This window comes from Chrysochloris asiatica, unplaced genomic scaffold, assembly GCF_000296735.1.
Source record: "Chrysochloris asiatica unplaced genomic scaffold, ChrAsi1.0 scaffold00106, whole genome shotgun sequence".
Taxonomy (NCBI): Eukaryota; Metazoa; Chordata; class Mammalia; order Afrosoricida; family Chrysochloridae; genus Chrysochloris; species Chrysochloris asiatica.
Genome location: NW_006408624.1, coordinates 2285060 through 2304089, shown reverse-complemented (window position 1 = coordinate 2304089; position 19030 = coordinate 2285060). Strand labels below are relative to the sequence as shown.

Sequence of the window (19030 nt, the reverse complement as noted above, 5' to 3'; positions counted from 1 at the left end):
TACTCAAAGTATCCTGAACTACCAAAAGAACAAACAAATCTGTTAGAAGTACAGCCAGAATGCTCTTAAGAAGTGAGGATGGCAACAAGACATCATATCACTTACTTAGGACATGTTATCAAGTGGGAGCAGTCCCTGAAGAAGGACATCTTACTTGGTAAAGTGGAGGGTCAGGAGATGAATTGACACAGTGGCAGCAACAATGAGCTCCAACAGTGGGCTTTAATGTGAAGATGGTGCAACACTGGGTAGTGTTCTGTTGTGCATAGGGTGGAACTTACTTGATGGCACCTAACAGCAACACTCATTTCTGGCAAGGTGGTACAACAAGTGGAATGCTCATAAACTGGTGGTGGGAATGTTTTTAAAAGGTAAAGATATGCTTTCCATATTACCATATGTCATGGATTTAATTGTTTGCTAAGTGCCATTGAGTCGGAATCCGACTCACAGTGACCCCTGTATAGGGTTTCCAAGGAGCAGCTGGTGAGTTGGAACTGCCGGTCTTAACAGCCCAAACCGAGGTAGCAGTTTACCACATTAACCAACAGCGCCACACCAGAAGTCCATGGATTTAATTATGTATGCCAAAGTATGTATCTACATGGCTAGGTCTTAATTCCCAGCCTTGTGTGGTTATCCTCCATTTTGTAATCTGATATAATTGCCCTATACTTATATGCTATAAATCCTTATCTCTGCCTATGGTTAACGAGGCAGGATTCGATTATGTTTGTTATGTTAATGAGACAGGATTAGGGTGGGATGTAACACATTTATTCAAGTCACAGCCTTATTTCAATGTAAGGGGAGTTACCCTGGTTTGTGGTCTATATCACCTTTTATCTTTCAAGAGATACAAGGAGAGAGAAGTTAGTAGAGTAGGAGGGACCTGACTACCACCTAAAAAGAGCTGAGAGCAGAGTGCGTCATTTAAATGTGGAGTTTCTGTACTAGCATCCAGGGGAAAATTGATGCCAAGACATGTAGATCTCCAAGAAATTTTAGACCCATAAACAGGGACCTTCTTCCAGAGCATTCCTCTGGAGCAGGCACTCTGAATTCAGACTTCTAGCCTTCTAAATTGTAGGATTATCAATTTGTTTGTTAAAACCATCTAGTCATGGTATTTGTTATAGCAGCACTAGATAATTAAGATACTAGGTATTCTCTTCTAAATATCTACCCAAGAGAAATGAAGGGATATGTCCATACAAAGACATAGATGAATGTTTATAACAGCTCCATTTGTATTATCCCCAAACTGAAATCAACCGAAATGTCCACCAATTGTTGTTATTGTTAGGTAGTTGGATGGAAAAATAAGTTGTACTATATTCATACGACAGAATAATGTTGTTTGTTAGTTTGAACTTGTTGAATGGCCTTGGACTCATGGTGACCTTATATATAACAGAACAAAACATGTCCAGGTCCTTCCTGGCATCCTATGCACAACAGAACCAAACACTATCCAGTTCTTCCTTAACAAGGGTCCACCCTTGTTAAGTCACTTATCATTTCTCATTTGGATGAATGAAGTACCCTACTAAATACGATCCCTGCTGTTGTCTTACTTCCTATTGCCATACAGTCTCCTAAATCGTTGTTGTGCGTTGAGTTCATTTTGTCTTATAGCAGTCCAATGTGACAGAGTAGAACTGCTCTGTAGGGTTTTCTAGGCTGTAATCTGTACAGGAACAGATTGCCAGATCTTTTCTCCCTTGAAGTGGCTGGTGGGTTCCAGCCACCAACCTTTTAATTAGCAGTCAAGTGCTTAGCATTGTACCACCAGGGCTCCTTATACCTGAATAGTTCATCCATTCTGACCTGGTCATTTTCCTGCTGTTGGCACTTTTCAGTTGCCGTTAATTCAATCCCAACTCTTGGTCACCCATGTGTGTTAGAGTAAACTATGTTCCATAGGTTTTTTTTTTTGTTGTTGTTGTTGTTGTTTTGTTTTTTAATGTTTTATTGTGAATTATGTGATAATTTACATGGGAGAACATTAGCTTTACATTCATCCAATCATAGATCATTTCATTGCCATGGTTACAATCTCCTCCATGCATCTTCAACCAACCAAAGGGTACACCCTGCAAGACTGCCCCCGGTCATCAGCACACAGGCCATCTCCCTCTCTGGGTCTAGAGTCCCCAGCTGTTCCATCTCTCCACATCATTGTCTCTGCCTCCATCTCTGGTATCACTGTTTCTCTGTGTAGGGTCCTGCACTCTGCTTGTGCGTTCCTCTCTTGATGATCCTAGGGTCCTCTGTTTCTGGACTGTAAGATTAACCACTCCCCTTTTTATGTTATAAAACTTCTACCTTTACAATTTTAACAGTTGTGATTAGTCATGATAACAGTTATTCACTACTGAATCTTACGAATCTTATCCCCATCTCTTTTCACCAGATCCATCCAGACAAGATGACAGCCATCCAGTGGGGACTGTTTCTTTCCCCCCATACTCTTAAACTAAACTCCATCCTGAAACCTTGTAAGCCAGTCACTTCTATTGCCCCCTCATTTTAGGTAGCCAATGTTTAAGTTGCCCGTCCTTATCTACCCTGTGTACAGAGCAGATGGCATTGATACTTGATTTGGAGACTCTCCCTGTTTGTTGGTATTTAGAGTAACTACCGCTCTGAGTATAGGTCAGGTTCATCATGAAGATGTATCTTCTGTCAGTGTAGCTGTTCCAGTCTTCTTGTCCTTTCTAGTGGGAATGTCTCACCTCACAAGGTTCTGGATGGGACTCAGGATTCCACATACGGTCCTATACTCTGTAAAGGCTTTGCATGAGGCCTATTTCACTGGGCAAGTTGTAGAACCCCTTTTAGGTATTCCAATCAGTTATAGGCTGAAGGTGGGCTTACAAGTTTTCTCTAATCATGTTTCCCAACATTCCTTTCTATCCCACTCAAGTATCTATTTTACAATAGTAGGCAAGGGAAACTAATATTCATAAGGCAGTCAAGGATTTTAGTATTATTTACCCTCTTCAAACTATACCTAGATCCCTGTATCCCAGAGCCCTGTTGTTCCAAGGTTGAGTATGCATCACTATTTACCTCTGTCTATTTACCTCAATCACTATTTACCACTAGGCCATGCAAACCTGTCTCAGTGTTCCCTTATCTATCTTGTTCTTCTGCCTCCTCCCCCTTTCTTGTATTCCCCTCCCCAATACCCAAAGTAAGCCCCCACCCCAACCCCATTGTGATTACCTTATATTCCATTAGTTCTTCCCTCCATTTAAGACAAGTCTTTTTTATCCAATAATCTACCTGACCTTCCCACCACCTGGATCTCTGTTCCTTTTTGTTTACCTTTTTTCACATTGTAATTGTTTTGATCATAGACTGACCTCCCAGATCCTCTGTTCTTTATAATTTTATTATGTTCTTGACTCTTCCATTTGTTGACTGAGTTCAGGTTGATGCTGCCATGTACGTCATTCTGTAGTTGTTATGTGTTCTTGTTGGTTCTCAGTCCACAGAACTTCCTTCAGGATGTTTTTCATAGCAGGGTTGGCTTTGGCAAAATACCATCGTATTTAATTGACAGCTTTGATAGGTAGAGGATTATGTCTCCCCATTGCCTTCTTGCCTGCATGGTTTCTGTTGAGAAATCCAAGTTTAATCTGAACCTCTTGCCTTTGTATATTTCTCTTTTCCCTAGCTGCTTTCAAGATCCTGTCTTTATCTCTGATTTTAGAGAGCTTGATTATGATATGTCTTAGTGATTGTCTTTTAGGGTTTATCCATCCTGAGGTTAGTTGAGCTTCTTGAATGCTTATCTTTTCATTTTTCAGGATGTTAGGAAAATTTTCTTCCAGAAGCTCTTCAGTTATCTCCTCTGTGGACTTGTGTGATTGTTCCTGTTCTGGAATGCCAATAATTCTTATGTTATTCCTCTGCATGTTATCCAACATGAATCTTAGGCCTTCTTCAGATTTCTTTATCCTTTTTTTGTGTTTGCTCTTCTATATTAGTAGTGTTGAGAGATTTATCTTCTAGCTCACTAGCTCTGGCTTCTGTCTCTTCAGTTCTACTCCTTTGCCCTTTCAGTGTATTGTCCATTTCTGATATCCTATTGTTAATCATTTGGGCCTCTTTCTTTAGATTTTGAATTGTTTCCAATGCTGTATCTGTCTTATTTGTTTGTTCCTGTAGCGCTTTCCTGACTTCTTCCTTATTTTTCTCAACTCCAGTGTATAGTGTTTTGATACATTTTATAATCATTTTTCTGAATTCCTTCTCTGGCATTTCCAAAGCCTGCCCACCTTCCAGTATGGAGTGTATGTTTACTTCCAGCTCAGTTGCCTCAGTCACTTAATCTCGTTTCTGGACATGTGCAGATATGGTCATCTGCTTCTATGTTTTGGGCATCTTCAGGGGTTATCTGTGGCCTTAATACTTAGATGGGTATGTGTTTTGGTATTTTTTATGCTTTCTGATTGCCTCCAGGTAGATGGGTCAGGAAATGGGCTTCCTTTTTCACTCTTCTTCTTGAGGAATTTCAAGATGCCACTGTTGGTCGTTTTGACGTAAGTTAGGATTTAATTTTCGGCTTATTTCCTTTTTTGTCTGCTTGTCCCACTCCACAATCCCCGTTCAGGCCTTGTTTCTAGTTGTAAATAGTTCGGGACCGGCTGTGGCCGCTTGGTTTTAGTTGGAGACTGTCTCTTTAAATTTTGAGGAGATCTGTGAGCATGCATAGTAGAACCCTCCGAAGGTGGGGCTGGGGTGCACCCCTGTAGTCACCAGAATGGAGTTGCACAGACATCAAGGGACCAATGAACAGTACCAAAAGAAAAGAATGTTCACACCTTTATCTCTGCGGTTCTGCCAGGCGTCTGTGGCCACTCCGAGCCTTCTACTGCTTGGTCTCACCCAAGATGGCGGCTCCTGTTGCAGCTGACCATCCCGGACTAGAAAGCAATGGATTTCTTGCTTCTGCCACAAATTCCCCAGCTGTAAACCTTCCAGCCTTCTAAATATTCCTTTATATGTGGTTCAGAGTTCTGGGACCATCCCCTGAGCCTGCTTGGTCGGGTATTCTGTGTCGTTGTTGGTGGAGCTCCTCACTGCACTTCCAACCGATCCGCCATCTTCCCCATAGGGCTTTTGAAGGCTGATTTTTTAATTTTTTGGCAGTATATCTTCAGGCCTTTCTTCTGAGGTATGCTTGAGTAGATTTGAACCTCCAAACTTCAGGTTAGCAGTTGAGCAGGGACTCATTGCATATAATTATGTAATTGCTCACCATTGCCTAGCTTCTTAAAGTGGTATATAGTATCTTCTTTAGTTTGGCCCTTACCTCTCTTTAGTCTGACCCACCTCATTGCATTTCTTCCTGCTTCTTATTTTGTGCTGTAAGAACAGAAAACTGCTATGACTTTCAATTTCCAAAGCATAGCATATTAATCTTGTTTGATAAACAACTGTTTACCCTTCAAAACTCAGCCTTCTCTTCCTCCAGTATTCATCGATTGTGTTTTTGTGGTCCTCATAACTTTCATAAGTATTTTACTCTCCTACTAGATTGTGCATTTGTTGAACTTAGTGATTATTTTATCATAGGTACTCAATAAGTATTTGTAGAAAGATTGAATACATATGTTAAGTGAAAAAAGACTAGAGTATTGTATGTCATAAGATTATTAGTATTTTGTTTTAAATTAAACTCTGCAAAAAAAAAAAAAAAGACAGCAGAAGGTTTATATCAACATTATAGCATCACTTATCTTTGGGGTGGTAAGACTAGTTTAATATTTTTGACATTTGTACTTTTTTAAACGATAATATTTTATTGTGTTTTCAGTGAAGGTTTACACAGCAGTTACCATTCAACTATTTCTACACAGATTGTTCAGTGATATTGGTTACATTTGCCACACTGTGAACATTTTCAATATTACCGTTTTGTTTGTTCCTTTTCCATTAAATCTAGTTCCTTGCCCTCTTATATTCTCATCTTTGTTTTACAGTATTATTGACTGTTTGGTCTCATATAGGTGATTTTTTAAAGGAGCACAGTGTTCACAGGTGATACTCTTTATTTTGTGAATCACTGTTATTTAGTTAATAGGTGACCTCATGGGCTTCCGTTCAAGATTTAAAGAGTATCTCAGCACAGATAGCCTCAAGGGTGCTTCAGTCTCAACTAGTCCAGTAAATGTTTTTGTTTTAGGGATCTGAGGTTGTGGCCCATAATTTTCTCCCATTTTATGAGACAGTGTACTTTTCAAAACATTGCAATTATTTCATGAAGTATAACTATGTAAGATTTATTATGTAATTATTACTTACTTAAATGAAATTTTTCATTTATTTAGGTCCACAAGGCAGTTACAGTTTCCAGTCCCTTAACCATGGACCTGACTGCAGAGATTCCTGATTGGCCAAAGAATGTATCAGACCAACCTGAGACTTCAGAGGATCCTGATACTACACCCAGCACTCAGCAAGTAAAATATCCTGAGAAAACCCAGATGGCTACCCCACTGCCAGTGCCTACCCCGAGCCCCCAGGCCTCTTTCCAGAGCACCTCCGTACCATACCCAGGTGAGGCCCTATCTTCTTGTCCTTAGAAATAGAATGGGAAAGTGGAGCATTTGATCACAGTGTTCTCTTTTAGAGGACAGAAGGGAGAAAGGTATGACTTTGAATACAGGTGTGCATCGTTTAATGTTCCTTTGGATGAGGTCTGAACACAAAAAACATCCAAGGTTCTATAAACTTTTTTTTTTTTAAAGGAAAACAGCTCTCCTTTTGTGTATCTCCTCTGAATGTTCTTAGACTTTTGCAGCACTGGGCCATAGATGGCATACTGGCATGCAAGACAGAGGACGTGGGTTCTTGGGTTTCGGCAGGCAACCGCAGTGGTGGCACCAGGGCTACTCCTGCTGCTCAGGTGGGTGGAGCAGGAGGCACAAAAAGGCACCCTCTGTTTCTTGCCCACTTGTTTCCTCTTGCTCTGCTCCCAGCAGTGGCGAGAGGACGACGAGAAGCAGGATCCCATGATGTTTTAATGTGTTCACACAACAACCAAATCGTATAATGTCCTATTTCACAGAATGTATCATGCACATTAAGCAATGCATACCTGAACTGGAGGTGAGAGTAAAAAAATAACCCTGTCAGTGCTCATAATCATAGGACTTGGGCCTCTATTCCTTCTTCAACAGGCCCCCAGCCTATGGAAACTTATAAGGCTCATTTTCTCAGAGCCAGGTTCTGTTGGGCTTGAGACTTAAAGGCACAAATTCATAATTCAAAGAATCAAGCAGATAGATGCTACTGGGAAGAAAGAGTTGGATCAATATACCTATTTGCCTTCTGAAATGCTAGTTTACCTCAGATATTTATTGTTCTGTGATTTTGACAGCATCTTTATTTTTAAGGAAGATTTATACATAAATTTATAATGTCTGTGCTTTACAAATGCTGTTCTAAGGCATTAGGAGAAAATGGTTAATTGTGGAAATGAAGTTGATCTTTATTCTGGAAAGATTCAAGATGGTGTATGTAGCAAAGCCATTGAAAGTGAATTTTTGCCATTTTAATTTCTCAGGGTCTCCATTGGTGAAACATCAAATTGTAGTGTTTCAATCTCAAAGCACAGAGGAATTTTTGTATTCCAGTAAATGCTTGTAATTTCTGGTGTAATTGTGAAGGGTTTAGGTTGTACTGTATTGGATATCCATTTTTTGGTCCATTATACTTTATCTGAGTATAGTAGTTTCTTTATTTCTATATGAAAATCACTTCAGAGAGTTTTTTTTCTATGTCCTGAAGATTCCACAAAGGATGGTTTTATTTCTCCCAAAGTGCAATAATCCCATGCAGAGATAGATGAATTTCAAGTTTCATGTTTATTTAGGAAGCTTGAGATATAAAGGACTAGACAACTATTTGCTTTAAGCTCCCCTAATCCCACATCTCAGACCAAATGAACTATTTATTGTTCTCAGTTTCCATAAGGGAGGAGGGAGATATGTATATGTGTGTGATTTTGTACCTTAGTGGACATTTGGCAATGTCTGCAAATGTTTTTGGTTATTAAAACTAATATGTAGTCCCAAGGATTGCTGCTAAAAATTCTACAGTACACAGGACAGCCCTCCACACCAAAGAATTATCTAGACCAAAATATCCAAAGTAATGAAGAAATAAAGAAGGCAATAGGAGTTCACAAAAGCAAGGAGAAAAATGAGACCATCTAGTTCTAAATTTCATATTTCTTGTATATGTACTTTGTTTCCAGTTGTAAAGGAACTGGTAGTATCTGCTGGAGAGAGTGTCCAGATGACCCTGCCTAAGAATGAAGTTCAATTAAATGCATATGTTCTGCAAGAACCACTTAAAGGTAAAAATTCCATACATTTGGATTATGTTTTAATTCATAATGATATGTCCATACCTTGTTTCATTTACATCTTCAACAGTCCTGTGAGGCTAGACTTTAGCATGTAAAAATATTTATGTGATAAGAAAAGTAGTATAATTCGTTTTTGAGAGCATGTTATTGTTATGTGCCATGGAGTTGCATAGACTTTATTTATTTTTAATTGTTTTGAGAGCATAGACTTAAAATGTCAAGCATTTTAAGCACATTATTTAACTTCTCTGAGCTTCCATTTATTTTTTACTAAAATGAGAATTTATGATGAAGATTGTGTGTCAACTTGTCTGGGCCATGAGTTTCAGTGATTTGGCAGTTATGCAGTTACCCCCATGATGTGATCTGATCTAATGTAATTGCTTCTATGGTAAGATTTTCTGTGAACAGCCAACCAGTTGAAAAGGAATCTTCTTGAGGGTGTCGTCTGCTTCCTATATATGTGGATGTTCTGGCAAAACTTGCTTGCTTTTTGCTTGATCTGGATTCTGCATCAGGCTTGTCATCATCTGGCTTCTGGTTCTTTAGCCTGTAAACTAGCAGCCTACCACCTTACCTAATGATCTTGGGTTCATCAGCCTCCACAGCTGTGAGCCCTGCTGATATTGGAGTTATCAGTCTCTGTGGCTACTTGCACCAAGAGAAACCTCCAGTTTGACATCAGACTCATGAACTTGGGGCTTGCTACTCTCTACATCTGTATGAGCCATTTCCTTAAGAAATCTTATATCTCTCTGTCTGTCTGTCTGCCTATCTATCTATCTATCCCCATCCATCCATCCATCCTTCTATTCTTCTATTGTATCAATTCTGACTCATAGTTACCCTGTATAGGATTTTCAAGGAGTGACTGATGGGTTTCAATCTCCAACCTTGTGGTTAGCAGTCCAGTGCTTATCCAAAAACACCACACCAGGACTCCATCTGTATATAGTTGTTGTTGTTAAGTGCCATCGAGTTGGTTCCAACCCATAGCGACCCTGTATAGGGTTTCCGAGGAGCAACTGGTGAGCCTGAACTGCCAACTTTGCAGTTCAAACGGCTTTACAGTCTGGCGCATGAACCCATAGCGCCACACCAGTACTCCTCTATATATAGGAGGGGACTTCAAAAAATTCTTGGAGCTGAGAAGCAGCAAGATGGTGGACTAGGCAGAAAGGCTGTACAGACTCTCTACAACAAAGATACAGAAAACCAAATGAAACAAATATAATAATCCTGGAACTCTGAGCTTCAGATGAAAGGATAGCGAAGCAGACTTAATGCTTACTAGGAGAAAAAGCTGAATAGACATGGCAAAAAAAAAAAGGAGCCAGACTGGTGACTTGTGCTTGCCAACCAGCTGCAGCATAACCATCTTGAGCTATTGTGAGCCGCTTCAGCGACAAGACAGCATACTGGCATTGCAGAAACATTCCAGTGACTCATGGAGATAAGTGACTCATGGAAATAAAAGTAGAATCTTTTTTTTGTTCCCCATGCTCCCTGGGTGACCAGAGACACAGCCGGCCCCTACCCACATGTACCCCCAACAAAGCTCCCCCACTTTTGGTGATCAGAGCTGCATGGACGTGAGTGCCGCAGTTGTGAGGCCCATTACAGAAGTGGGAAACTATCCACATCAAACATGTAGCCTGAATACAGGTGAACCCTACTCTAAACCTGCAGAGCCAGCCCTGACTAGCCCTGGACTAGCCCTAACTAGGAGAAGCTAAACAGACCCATGGGGGGGAGGGTACCACAGGGGGAGGGGAGGGAGAAAGGTGATTTGTGCTGGCTGGCCAGGTGCTATATGACTTTCTTGAACTTTCTCAGGCAGCTGTAAAGGCAAGAGGGGGGTTGGTGGCACTGAAGCATACCGCTTATGGGTAGAGAGAAAGCTGCAAAAATTTTTTGTGTACCCCCAGTTGTCCTGGTGACTAGGGGCCTGGCCAGCCCATACCTTCGTACACACCCAGAGAAGCTTCTGCTCTCCAGGCTGCATCAAAGGGAGTGTGGTGTTGGCAGCTCCAGCTTCTGCACCTGGACTCAGTTGTGACCTGCTCCAGACCTGCAAATCTGGTTCTGACCAGCCCTGGACTATTGGGCCCTCTTGCCCTCAGCAGTTCTCTGCAATGGAAATACTCTTAATTCCCCAGTTGTTTTGGGGTCTGCATGAACTACTTCCAGATTGGGTGCCCAGGAACAAACAACACCTAGTCCTATAGGAACTCTATCTGTGCCAGAGCACCATTGTCTCATCCTTTTCCCAACCACACATGAGGTCCATGGCAGCAGGAGACCCCAGAATTTTCTCCTCTCTGGTTCTGGCACCTGCCGATTTTTTGCTTTCATTGTTTTTGTTTTTATATTCTTTCTTCCTTTTTTTACCTACCTTTGCATTTTATCCTTTCTATCTCTGCTTTCATTTTTTTCCTCTTTTCTTTCCCAATTGCTGCTGCTTTCCTTTTTTCCTTTTTTCTCTTTTGGTTTTTCTTTACTACTCTCCGATCTCTTTCCTTTTTACTCATCCCTTTCCCTAATTGTGTTTAGAACATTTCATTTCTTTTTATTTCCTCTCTATTTTTTCCTTCCCATAGTTAAAAAAAAATTTTTTTTTCCCTTTCATTCTTTTTCTCTTTTTGGTTTCATATTTGTTTTCTAGCTGTTGCCTGCTTCCCCCCCCCCCCCCTTTACTATTTTCTTTTTTTGCTGTTGTTTGTTTGTTTTCCTCCTCTCTCGTTCTCTTTTTAAAATACTGTATATTGTTACTCATGAAAGTCGAACAAATTATCCCTTAATTTTCATAATACACTTCTTGCTATTTTCCTGACCATTACTTTATTTAAATATTTGAAAAAGAACAATTTTATACTCTACCATGAAATAGTCTACCATATTTGTATCATTGAGAATTTCTTCACTCTGCAAAAACATAGTTTCAGCTCTGGTATGTCACTTTCCATGGAACACACTTTTTATGGGAAAATGCTTTTCCAATTCATTAATTTTTTTAGGTGAACTCAGGATGAATTTTCTGAATTAAATCTTCATAAGGATGCTACAACATTTGGTACAGTTACTGCTCAATTATTTTCTTACCTACAGAGATTTGTAAGGAGCTCTGGTAGCGTAGTGGTTACGAATTGGGCTGCGAACCTTAAGGTCAGCGGTTCGAAACTACCAGCCGCTCCGCGGGAGAAAGATGAGGCTTTCTACTCCCGTAAAGATTTACACCCTCGGAAACCCTGTACAGGGTCGCTATGTGTCGGACCCGACTCAACGGCACTTAACAACAACAGAGATTTGTGGTATGATTTACATTTGAAAGCATTTATACACTCATTCCAAATATATAATCTATCTGCTATGAATACATTATTAGGGCTTCCTTCTTGTATCTCCTGTCTATATGATCATCTGAAGTCTCCTGAGGATCATTTTGTGAGAGTGCTTCTAACATTCACTTCATCATTCTGATTTCTCACTTGTGAGTTTTCCAGTGTATACATTGTCCTAAATTCCAACAGAAGGATTTCTCACATTCAGAGCATTTCCACAATTTTTCTCCCATATGAACTCTGGTGGTCACTAAGGAATGACTTCAAAGTAATGGCTATTTAACATTCATTGCATTTAAAATGTTTCTCTCCTGAATGAGTTTTCGGGTGTATCTGGAGTGACGTCTTCCTAGGATAGACTTTTTCACATGTATTGCTTTCATATGGTTTTACTGTTGAGTGAGTGTTCTAATGTATAATGAGCTGTGCTGCCCCACAAAAGGCTGTCTCACAGAAACTGCATTCACAGGGTCTCTCACCTGTGTGCATTCTCCTGTGTATAACAAGGTATGACTTGCTGCTAATAGCTTTCCCACATTTACTATATCCATAAGACTTCTCTCCTGCATGAGCTCTCTGATGTGCAGTGTTTCCTACTAAAAGCTTTGCCACATTCACTGCATTGATATGGATGGATTATTTCATTTGTGAATTCCCTGATGTACAATAAGCTGTATCTTCATATTGAAGACTTTCCTATAATCATTGCATTGATAAGGTTTCTCTCCTGTTTGCATTCTGATGTGTACAAGGAGTTATGATTTACTTCTGAAGCTTTTCTGCATTTGTTACATTTATGGCGTTTCACTCGTGTATGAGTTCTCTGATGTACAACAAATGATGACTTCAAACTAAAAGCTTTCCCGCATTTACCACATTCACAGGCTTACCCTCCTGTAGGCTTTCCCTCACATACTGCAACCATAGAATTTCTCTCCTGCGTGAACTTCCTGATGGACAATGAGATGTGACCTGAAAGAGAAGAATTTTCTCACATTCATTGCATGTGTAGGGTTTTTCTCCAATATGGACTCTCTGAGAGGCATTAAGATTTGATGTAGCATTGAGGGCTCTTTCACATTTAGTGCATTCACAAGGTCTCCTGTATGAATTCTGAGATGTACAATGAGCTGTGATTTACAACCAAAAGCTTTCTCACATTCACTACATACAGTTTTTCCCTATTGTATGAGCTCTTTGATGCTTAAGAAAATAGGATTCTTCATATCTGTGGAACTTATCAGGAGTCTTCCTTACATAGTTTATGGATGAATCTGAGTTTTGTGTCAGCTTTTTTCCATGTCTGGTATACTTAGGAAGTCTTTGCCCTGAAGAAATACAGATTTGTATTCAAATAAAGTTTCCAAATGCACTTCAAGCATACCTTTTCTCAATACTTTGAAGTGCATTTTGATTATTCTAATAATACCATTCTTCCCAGCCTTCTCCATTTCTTCCAGCATCCTGGGCCTCACTTACCCACCTGAATAGTTCTGACTGGACAGGTTGCCGTTTATTGTCCATGGCTTTTTTCCTTGCTCCAACTTGAAGATAAATCAGATTTGCTACTATGATATCCCACTGATACTAGATTGTTGTCGTTTTCTAATATTACATCCTGATATAAATACTTCTGAGTAGAACCCAGAAGCTGCCATTCTTCTAGGTGAACTCCATAGATATATCCTTGAATGACAATAATCCCCAAGAACAGGTCTAGAGCATGGTGGCCATCCCCACAGTCAGGTTCCTTTGCCCTGCCATTCAGTAGCCCTGAGGTGAGAGGGGCTGAGCCCACACTGCCTCCGTTCACGTCTCAGGTAGACTATGAAGGTTCATTCAGCCAGCGCCTGGTCTAACCAGGACCCTTTCAGCCAGGTTAGCTCAGTACATCCATTGGGTCACCAGTCAGAAACTTAGACCCAATGCTTCCGCACTGGCCCAAGAAACACCCATCTGTTTTCCTTTTCTCTTGTGTGTGTTTCTCTTTTTGCCTCACCTGACAGGGGACAGCAACTGTGCTAGTACAGTCCAACTATAACTGTAACCTCTACAACCCCACCCACTGGGCAAGAGCCAATACTAGCTGCTATATACCTGATCAATGACAACAACCAACATCAGCCAGACTCATCCTAAATTGAGATGCATGAAATGTGAATAGAGAATGGTACACATGCTTCTATTCCCTAATCACACCTACCAGGTAACAGTTGATGAGTGTCTGAGAATACACCAACATACAGTCATCATTTTAGTACAAATGCAACAGCATTTCAATGTCTTAGAAACAACAGACCATTTTTGTCCACATGAAAGATAAAGTTGGCGTCTTAAACAAGTGACCCAGAGGCAGAACTATAAAATGTTTTTAAGGAAAAAAAAGGCATTGGAATTATCTGAAAAAGAATTCAAAAGAATGTCCTCAAAATGATTGACAGGAAGGGCAAGGACAACAAGAATTCAGGAATACACTACAGGAACAAACAAAATTGATAAAGTATTGGAGACAGTACAAAACCTGAAAATAGAAATCTAGAAGATAAATACTAATATTTCAGAAATGGACAATACATTGAAAAGGCAAAGGAATAGATTTGAATCAATGGCAGCTTGAATTAATGAGCATGAAGAGAAATCTCTCAATACTATTCAGCTAGAAGAACAATCAGTAAAAAAGAATGAAAGAAACTGAAAAAAGTCTAAGATTCATCTGGGACAACATGTGGGTGATCAGGTTTCCAGAACAGGAAAAGATAATTGAAGAGCTGTTGGAAGAAAACTTCCCTAACATCATGAAAAACAAGATGGTAAGCATTCAAGAAGCTGAACAAACCCCCCCCAAAATAGACTTAACATGACAAAATCACCAAGACATATCATAATCAAATTCTCCAAAACCAAAGATAGATCCATTTTGGAAGAAGTGCAGCCAAGAGTGCTCCTTAGAGGCCAAAACGGCCAAACTTAGTCTCTCATACTTTGGACATATTATCAGGAGGGATCAGTCGCTGGAGAAGGATATCATGGTTGGTAAGGTGATGGGTCAGAGAAAAAGAGGAAGACCACCAATGAGATGGATTAGCCAAGTGGCATCGTCGATGGATTCAAGTGTGGCAACAATAGTGAGGTTGGCCCAGGATCGAGCAGTGTTTCGTTCTGCTATGCATAAGGTCACTATGAGTCAGTACTGACTCAATGGCACCTAACAACAACAACAACAACATAGTTAAACAAATCTATAAGACTAAAAATAATGAACCAGAGATATCAATTAATTATTAATAAAGACAACTACAAAGCAAAAAGTGTAGTTACAGAACTTTCAAATGGTGAGGAAAGCAAGTAGATTTCAAGATAAATAAGACTGTTTTACACTGCAGAAGAAATTAATAAATTACAGGGTTGTTGTTGTTATTAAGTGCTGTCGAGTCAATTTAGACTTGTAGTGACCCTGTATAGGGTTTCCGATAAGCATCTGATGAGTTTGAAGTGTCAACATTGCAATTTAAACCAACCTTGTGGTCTAGTGCTTATGGCACAGCACCACACCAGGACTCCTATTACAGAGTAACCTCAAATAAAATTAATATACTTTCACTTCAAATCGAGAAAAAGAAAAACCAAAAAGATGTAGTAAACCTTAGAACAGAAATTAGGAAATTGACAAGAATACACAAAGTGAACTCAGCACAGAAAATTATATTAAACAACCCAGCAGAACACATAAAAAATAATAATAATAATACAATGACAGCAATCCATTCATACCTATCTATTATTACATGGAACATCAATGGATTAAATGCACCAATTAAGAGATACAGAGATACAAAATTGTATCCTTCAATATGCTTTCTACAAGAGACACACCTTATACATAAAGAAAAAAAATAGATTAAAAATCACAGAGAAAAATACATCATGATAATGGCAATCAAAACCAAGCAGGAATAACAATGTTAATTTCTGATGAAACAGACTTTGAGGCAAAACCAGCATCAGCGACAAAGAAGGATATTATCTCATGATTAAAGGGTCCATTGAATAAGACATAACCATAATAAATATCTATGTTCCTAATGAAGAGCCACAAAATACATAAATCAAACTGTCATAAAATTGAAGAAATAAATAGCTCTACAATAATTGTAGGAAAATTTTAATATACCACTTCCAATGAAGGACCTCACAGCTAGAAAGAAACTCAACAAAGATAGAATTCAACAACACAATCAACCAACTTGACCTTATAAACTTATATAGGGCACTCAACCCAACAGTAGCACAATGTACTTTATTTTGCAGTGCACATGGGACATTCTCCAGAAGAGACCATAGGTTAAAGCAAACCTCCATAAATTTTAAATCATCAAAATACTATACCACTAAACATCATCCTAGGTCATAGTGTTACCAAATTAGAAATCAACAATAGGAAGATAAGAAGAAACAATCAAATAGAAAGTGAATAACACCCTTTTTAAAAACTACAGGATCGTAGAACAAATAAAAAAATCATTAAGTCAAATTAGAACAAAATCAGAACATAACAAAACCTTTGGGACACAGCAAAAGCAGTGCTAGAGGGCAATTCATATCTTCAATATCTGAATAGAGGGCACACATCCCAATAGAAGAAAGAACCAAATACAACACTAATGCATCATCTCCAACAATTAGAAAAAGAGCAGCAAAATAAGCATACAGCCACAAGGTGAAAAGAATTAATAAAGATTAGAGCAGAAATAAATGAAATAGAAAACAATAGAATCAACAAGACAAGAGGTTGGTTCTTTGAAAGGATTGATAAAATTGAGTTACCATTGACAAATCTAACTAAAGGAAAGAAGAAGATGCAAATAACACACATAAGAAACAGTGTGGAGGGACTTCATGCAAGATGGCTAACTAGGCAGACACATACACAGACCCTGTACAACAAAGATGTTAAGTGCCATTGAGTTGATTCTAACTCATAGCGACCCTGCATAGGGTTTCTGAGGAGTGGCTGATGAATTTGAACTGCTGACCTTGTGGTTTAAATAGACCTGTAGTCCAGTGCATTATCCCACAGCACCATTCTGTTGAATATTCTGGCACCCTGAACTTAAGAAGAAAAGTTAGAGAGGTGGATGGAGTACTTGATGAGAGGAGAGGCCAAGCAGGGATGGCGAGAGAGTGAGACTGACTGGTGAACGGATAGTCAGGTGTGGCTTGACCATCTTTTGAGCAGTTTTGGCAGCAGAAGGAGACCTAGCAGAGTGGGTTTGCACTGGCTACAGGAAAGGTGCAAATTCTTTTTCCTCATGCACCCTTGGGAACAAGAAGTGTGGTCAGCTTCAACCCTAACCCATCCCCAGCATAGACCCTACTCTCCAGGAGTTTGGAGGCCTGTGGTTGGGACCCTTGTCAGTGTGAGGTGGGGGCTAGCTGTACTGCTTTAGTGTGCTGCTTTCGTGCCTAGATTCAGGTGGGCTGACTCGAGACCTACAAAATCTGCAAAGCCAGCAAACCAGTATTTAATCAGTCACTCTGCTTCCCTGAGGTCCTAACAGACACTGAAAACAGCTCCATCAAGGTCCCCCATGAACTATTTCCAGATTGAGTGCTCTGATCATCGATAGTACCGAGGCCAATAGGAACTCCATCTATGGCCATGATCTCTGCTGTCACATCCCTCCATAACCACTTCGGAAACTCCTTGACTTGTAGGAGCCCCCCAGAGATTTCTCTCCTCCGGGTCCAACAACTACACTGTTTTTACAAATAAGACAATCCCACAGTGCCCTGGAGACAACAGAAAATTTTAGTTCACATGAAGAAAAAAGAGAGAATGGCTCAAACTGACAACCAAGATGCCGAACCGGAAAATGTTAATGAGGAAGAAAAATTAATAGAACTAACTAAAAAAGAATTCAAAAGATGATAATTAGGTACCTTCAAATGATCAATAGGAAGATTAAGGAAAGCAAGGAAAATACAATAAAAACTTTAGAAGAATTCAGGAAAATACTACAAGAACAAACAGACAAAATAAATGTAAACTTTGAAACAACACAAAGCCTGCAATTAGAAAACCAGAAGATTAATACTAAGATCTCAGAAATGGACAATATATTGAAAGGGGAAGGAGCAGATATGAAGCAATGGAAGCCTGCATTAATGAGCTTGAAGATAAATCTTTCAATACTAGTAAAAAAAAAAAATCAAAAGAAAGCTGAAAAGTGATATGGGACACCATGAAGAGGAACAGCTTATGGGTGATTGGAATTCCAGAACAGATTGAGAGAAACACAGAGAAAATTATTGGAAGAAAATTTCCCTAACATCATGAAAGACGAGAAGATAAATACATAATATAAGCTGAATGAATCCTAAATAGGACAGATCCCAAAATAAAATCACCAAGACATATCATAACCAAACTTTAAAAAATCAAAGACAAGGAAAGAATCCAGAGAGCAGCTTGGGAAAAATGAAAACTTATTACAAAGGAGAACCAGTAAGACTAAGCTCTGATTTCTTTGCAGAAACCATGCAGGCAAGAAGGCAATGGAATGACATATACAAAACTGAAAAAAAAAAGATTGCCAATCAAGAATCATATGCCCAGCAAAGCTGTCTCTCAAATACGATGGCAAAATTAGGATATATACTGATAAATAGAAATTAAAGGGATTTATAGTGACCAGGCCAACTTTACAAAAAATACTAGAGAGTTTTCTTTGGACCCTGGTCAGGGTTTCTGAGGAGCAGCTGGTGAGTTGGAACTGCTGGCCTTTACGGCCCAAACCAACTTTGCAGTTTACCATATTACCTGACTAGATGCAAAAATTCTCAACAAAATCCTAGCCAATAGAATTCAACAAAATATTATAAAAATAATACATTATGACCAAGTGCAATATACAATACCAGGGATGCAAGGATGACTCAAAACAATCAATGTAATCTACCACATAAAATAAAAGGGGGGGGGGGCGCGAACCACATGATCATATTGATTGGTGCAGAAAAGGCATTTGACAAAATTCAAAATCCCTTCCTAATAAAAATACTCAACAAAATATACAGGAAATTCCTCAACATAATTAAGGGCATATATAAAAGTCCTTCTTGTATTATTTGCTCAGCATACAGGTCAAATAAGTATGGTGAAAGAACACAACCTTGTCGCACACCTTTCCCAATTTAAAAATATTCAGTGTTCCCATGCTCTGTTCGAACAACTGCTTCTTGGTCCAGGTACAGATTTCTCAGAAGTACAATTAAGTGTTCTGGAATACTCATACTTCTC

The 19030-nt window shown here is 39.4% G+C and overlaps 1 protein-coding gene and 1 pseudogene across 1 annotated transcript in view; one reads left to right on the top strand and one right to left on the bottom strand.

The window, feature by feature from the left end:
* The window catches only part of KIAA0319L (KIAA0319-like ortholog), a 200221-nt gene that overhangs the window by 124897 nt on the left and 56294 nt on the right, over nucleotides 1–19030 (top strand). The window contains exons 4-5 of the mRNA XM_006867522.1: nucleotides 6345–6573; nucleotides 8276–8377. Of these exons, the coding sequence (XP_006867584.1) occupies nucleotides 6345–6573; nucleotides 8276–8377 (331 nt within the window). The remainder of the gene's footprint in view (nucleotides 1–6344; nucleotides 6574–8275; nucleotides 8378–19030) is intronic.
* On the bottom strand, nucleotides 11874–13464 carry LOC102813060 (annotated as a pseudogene).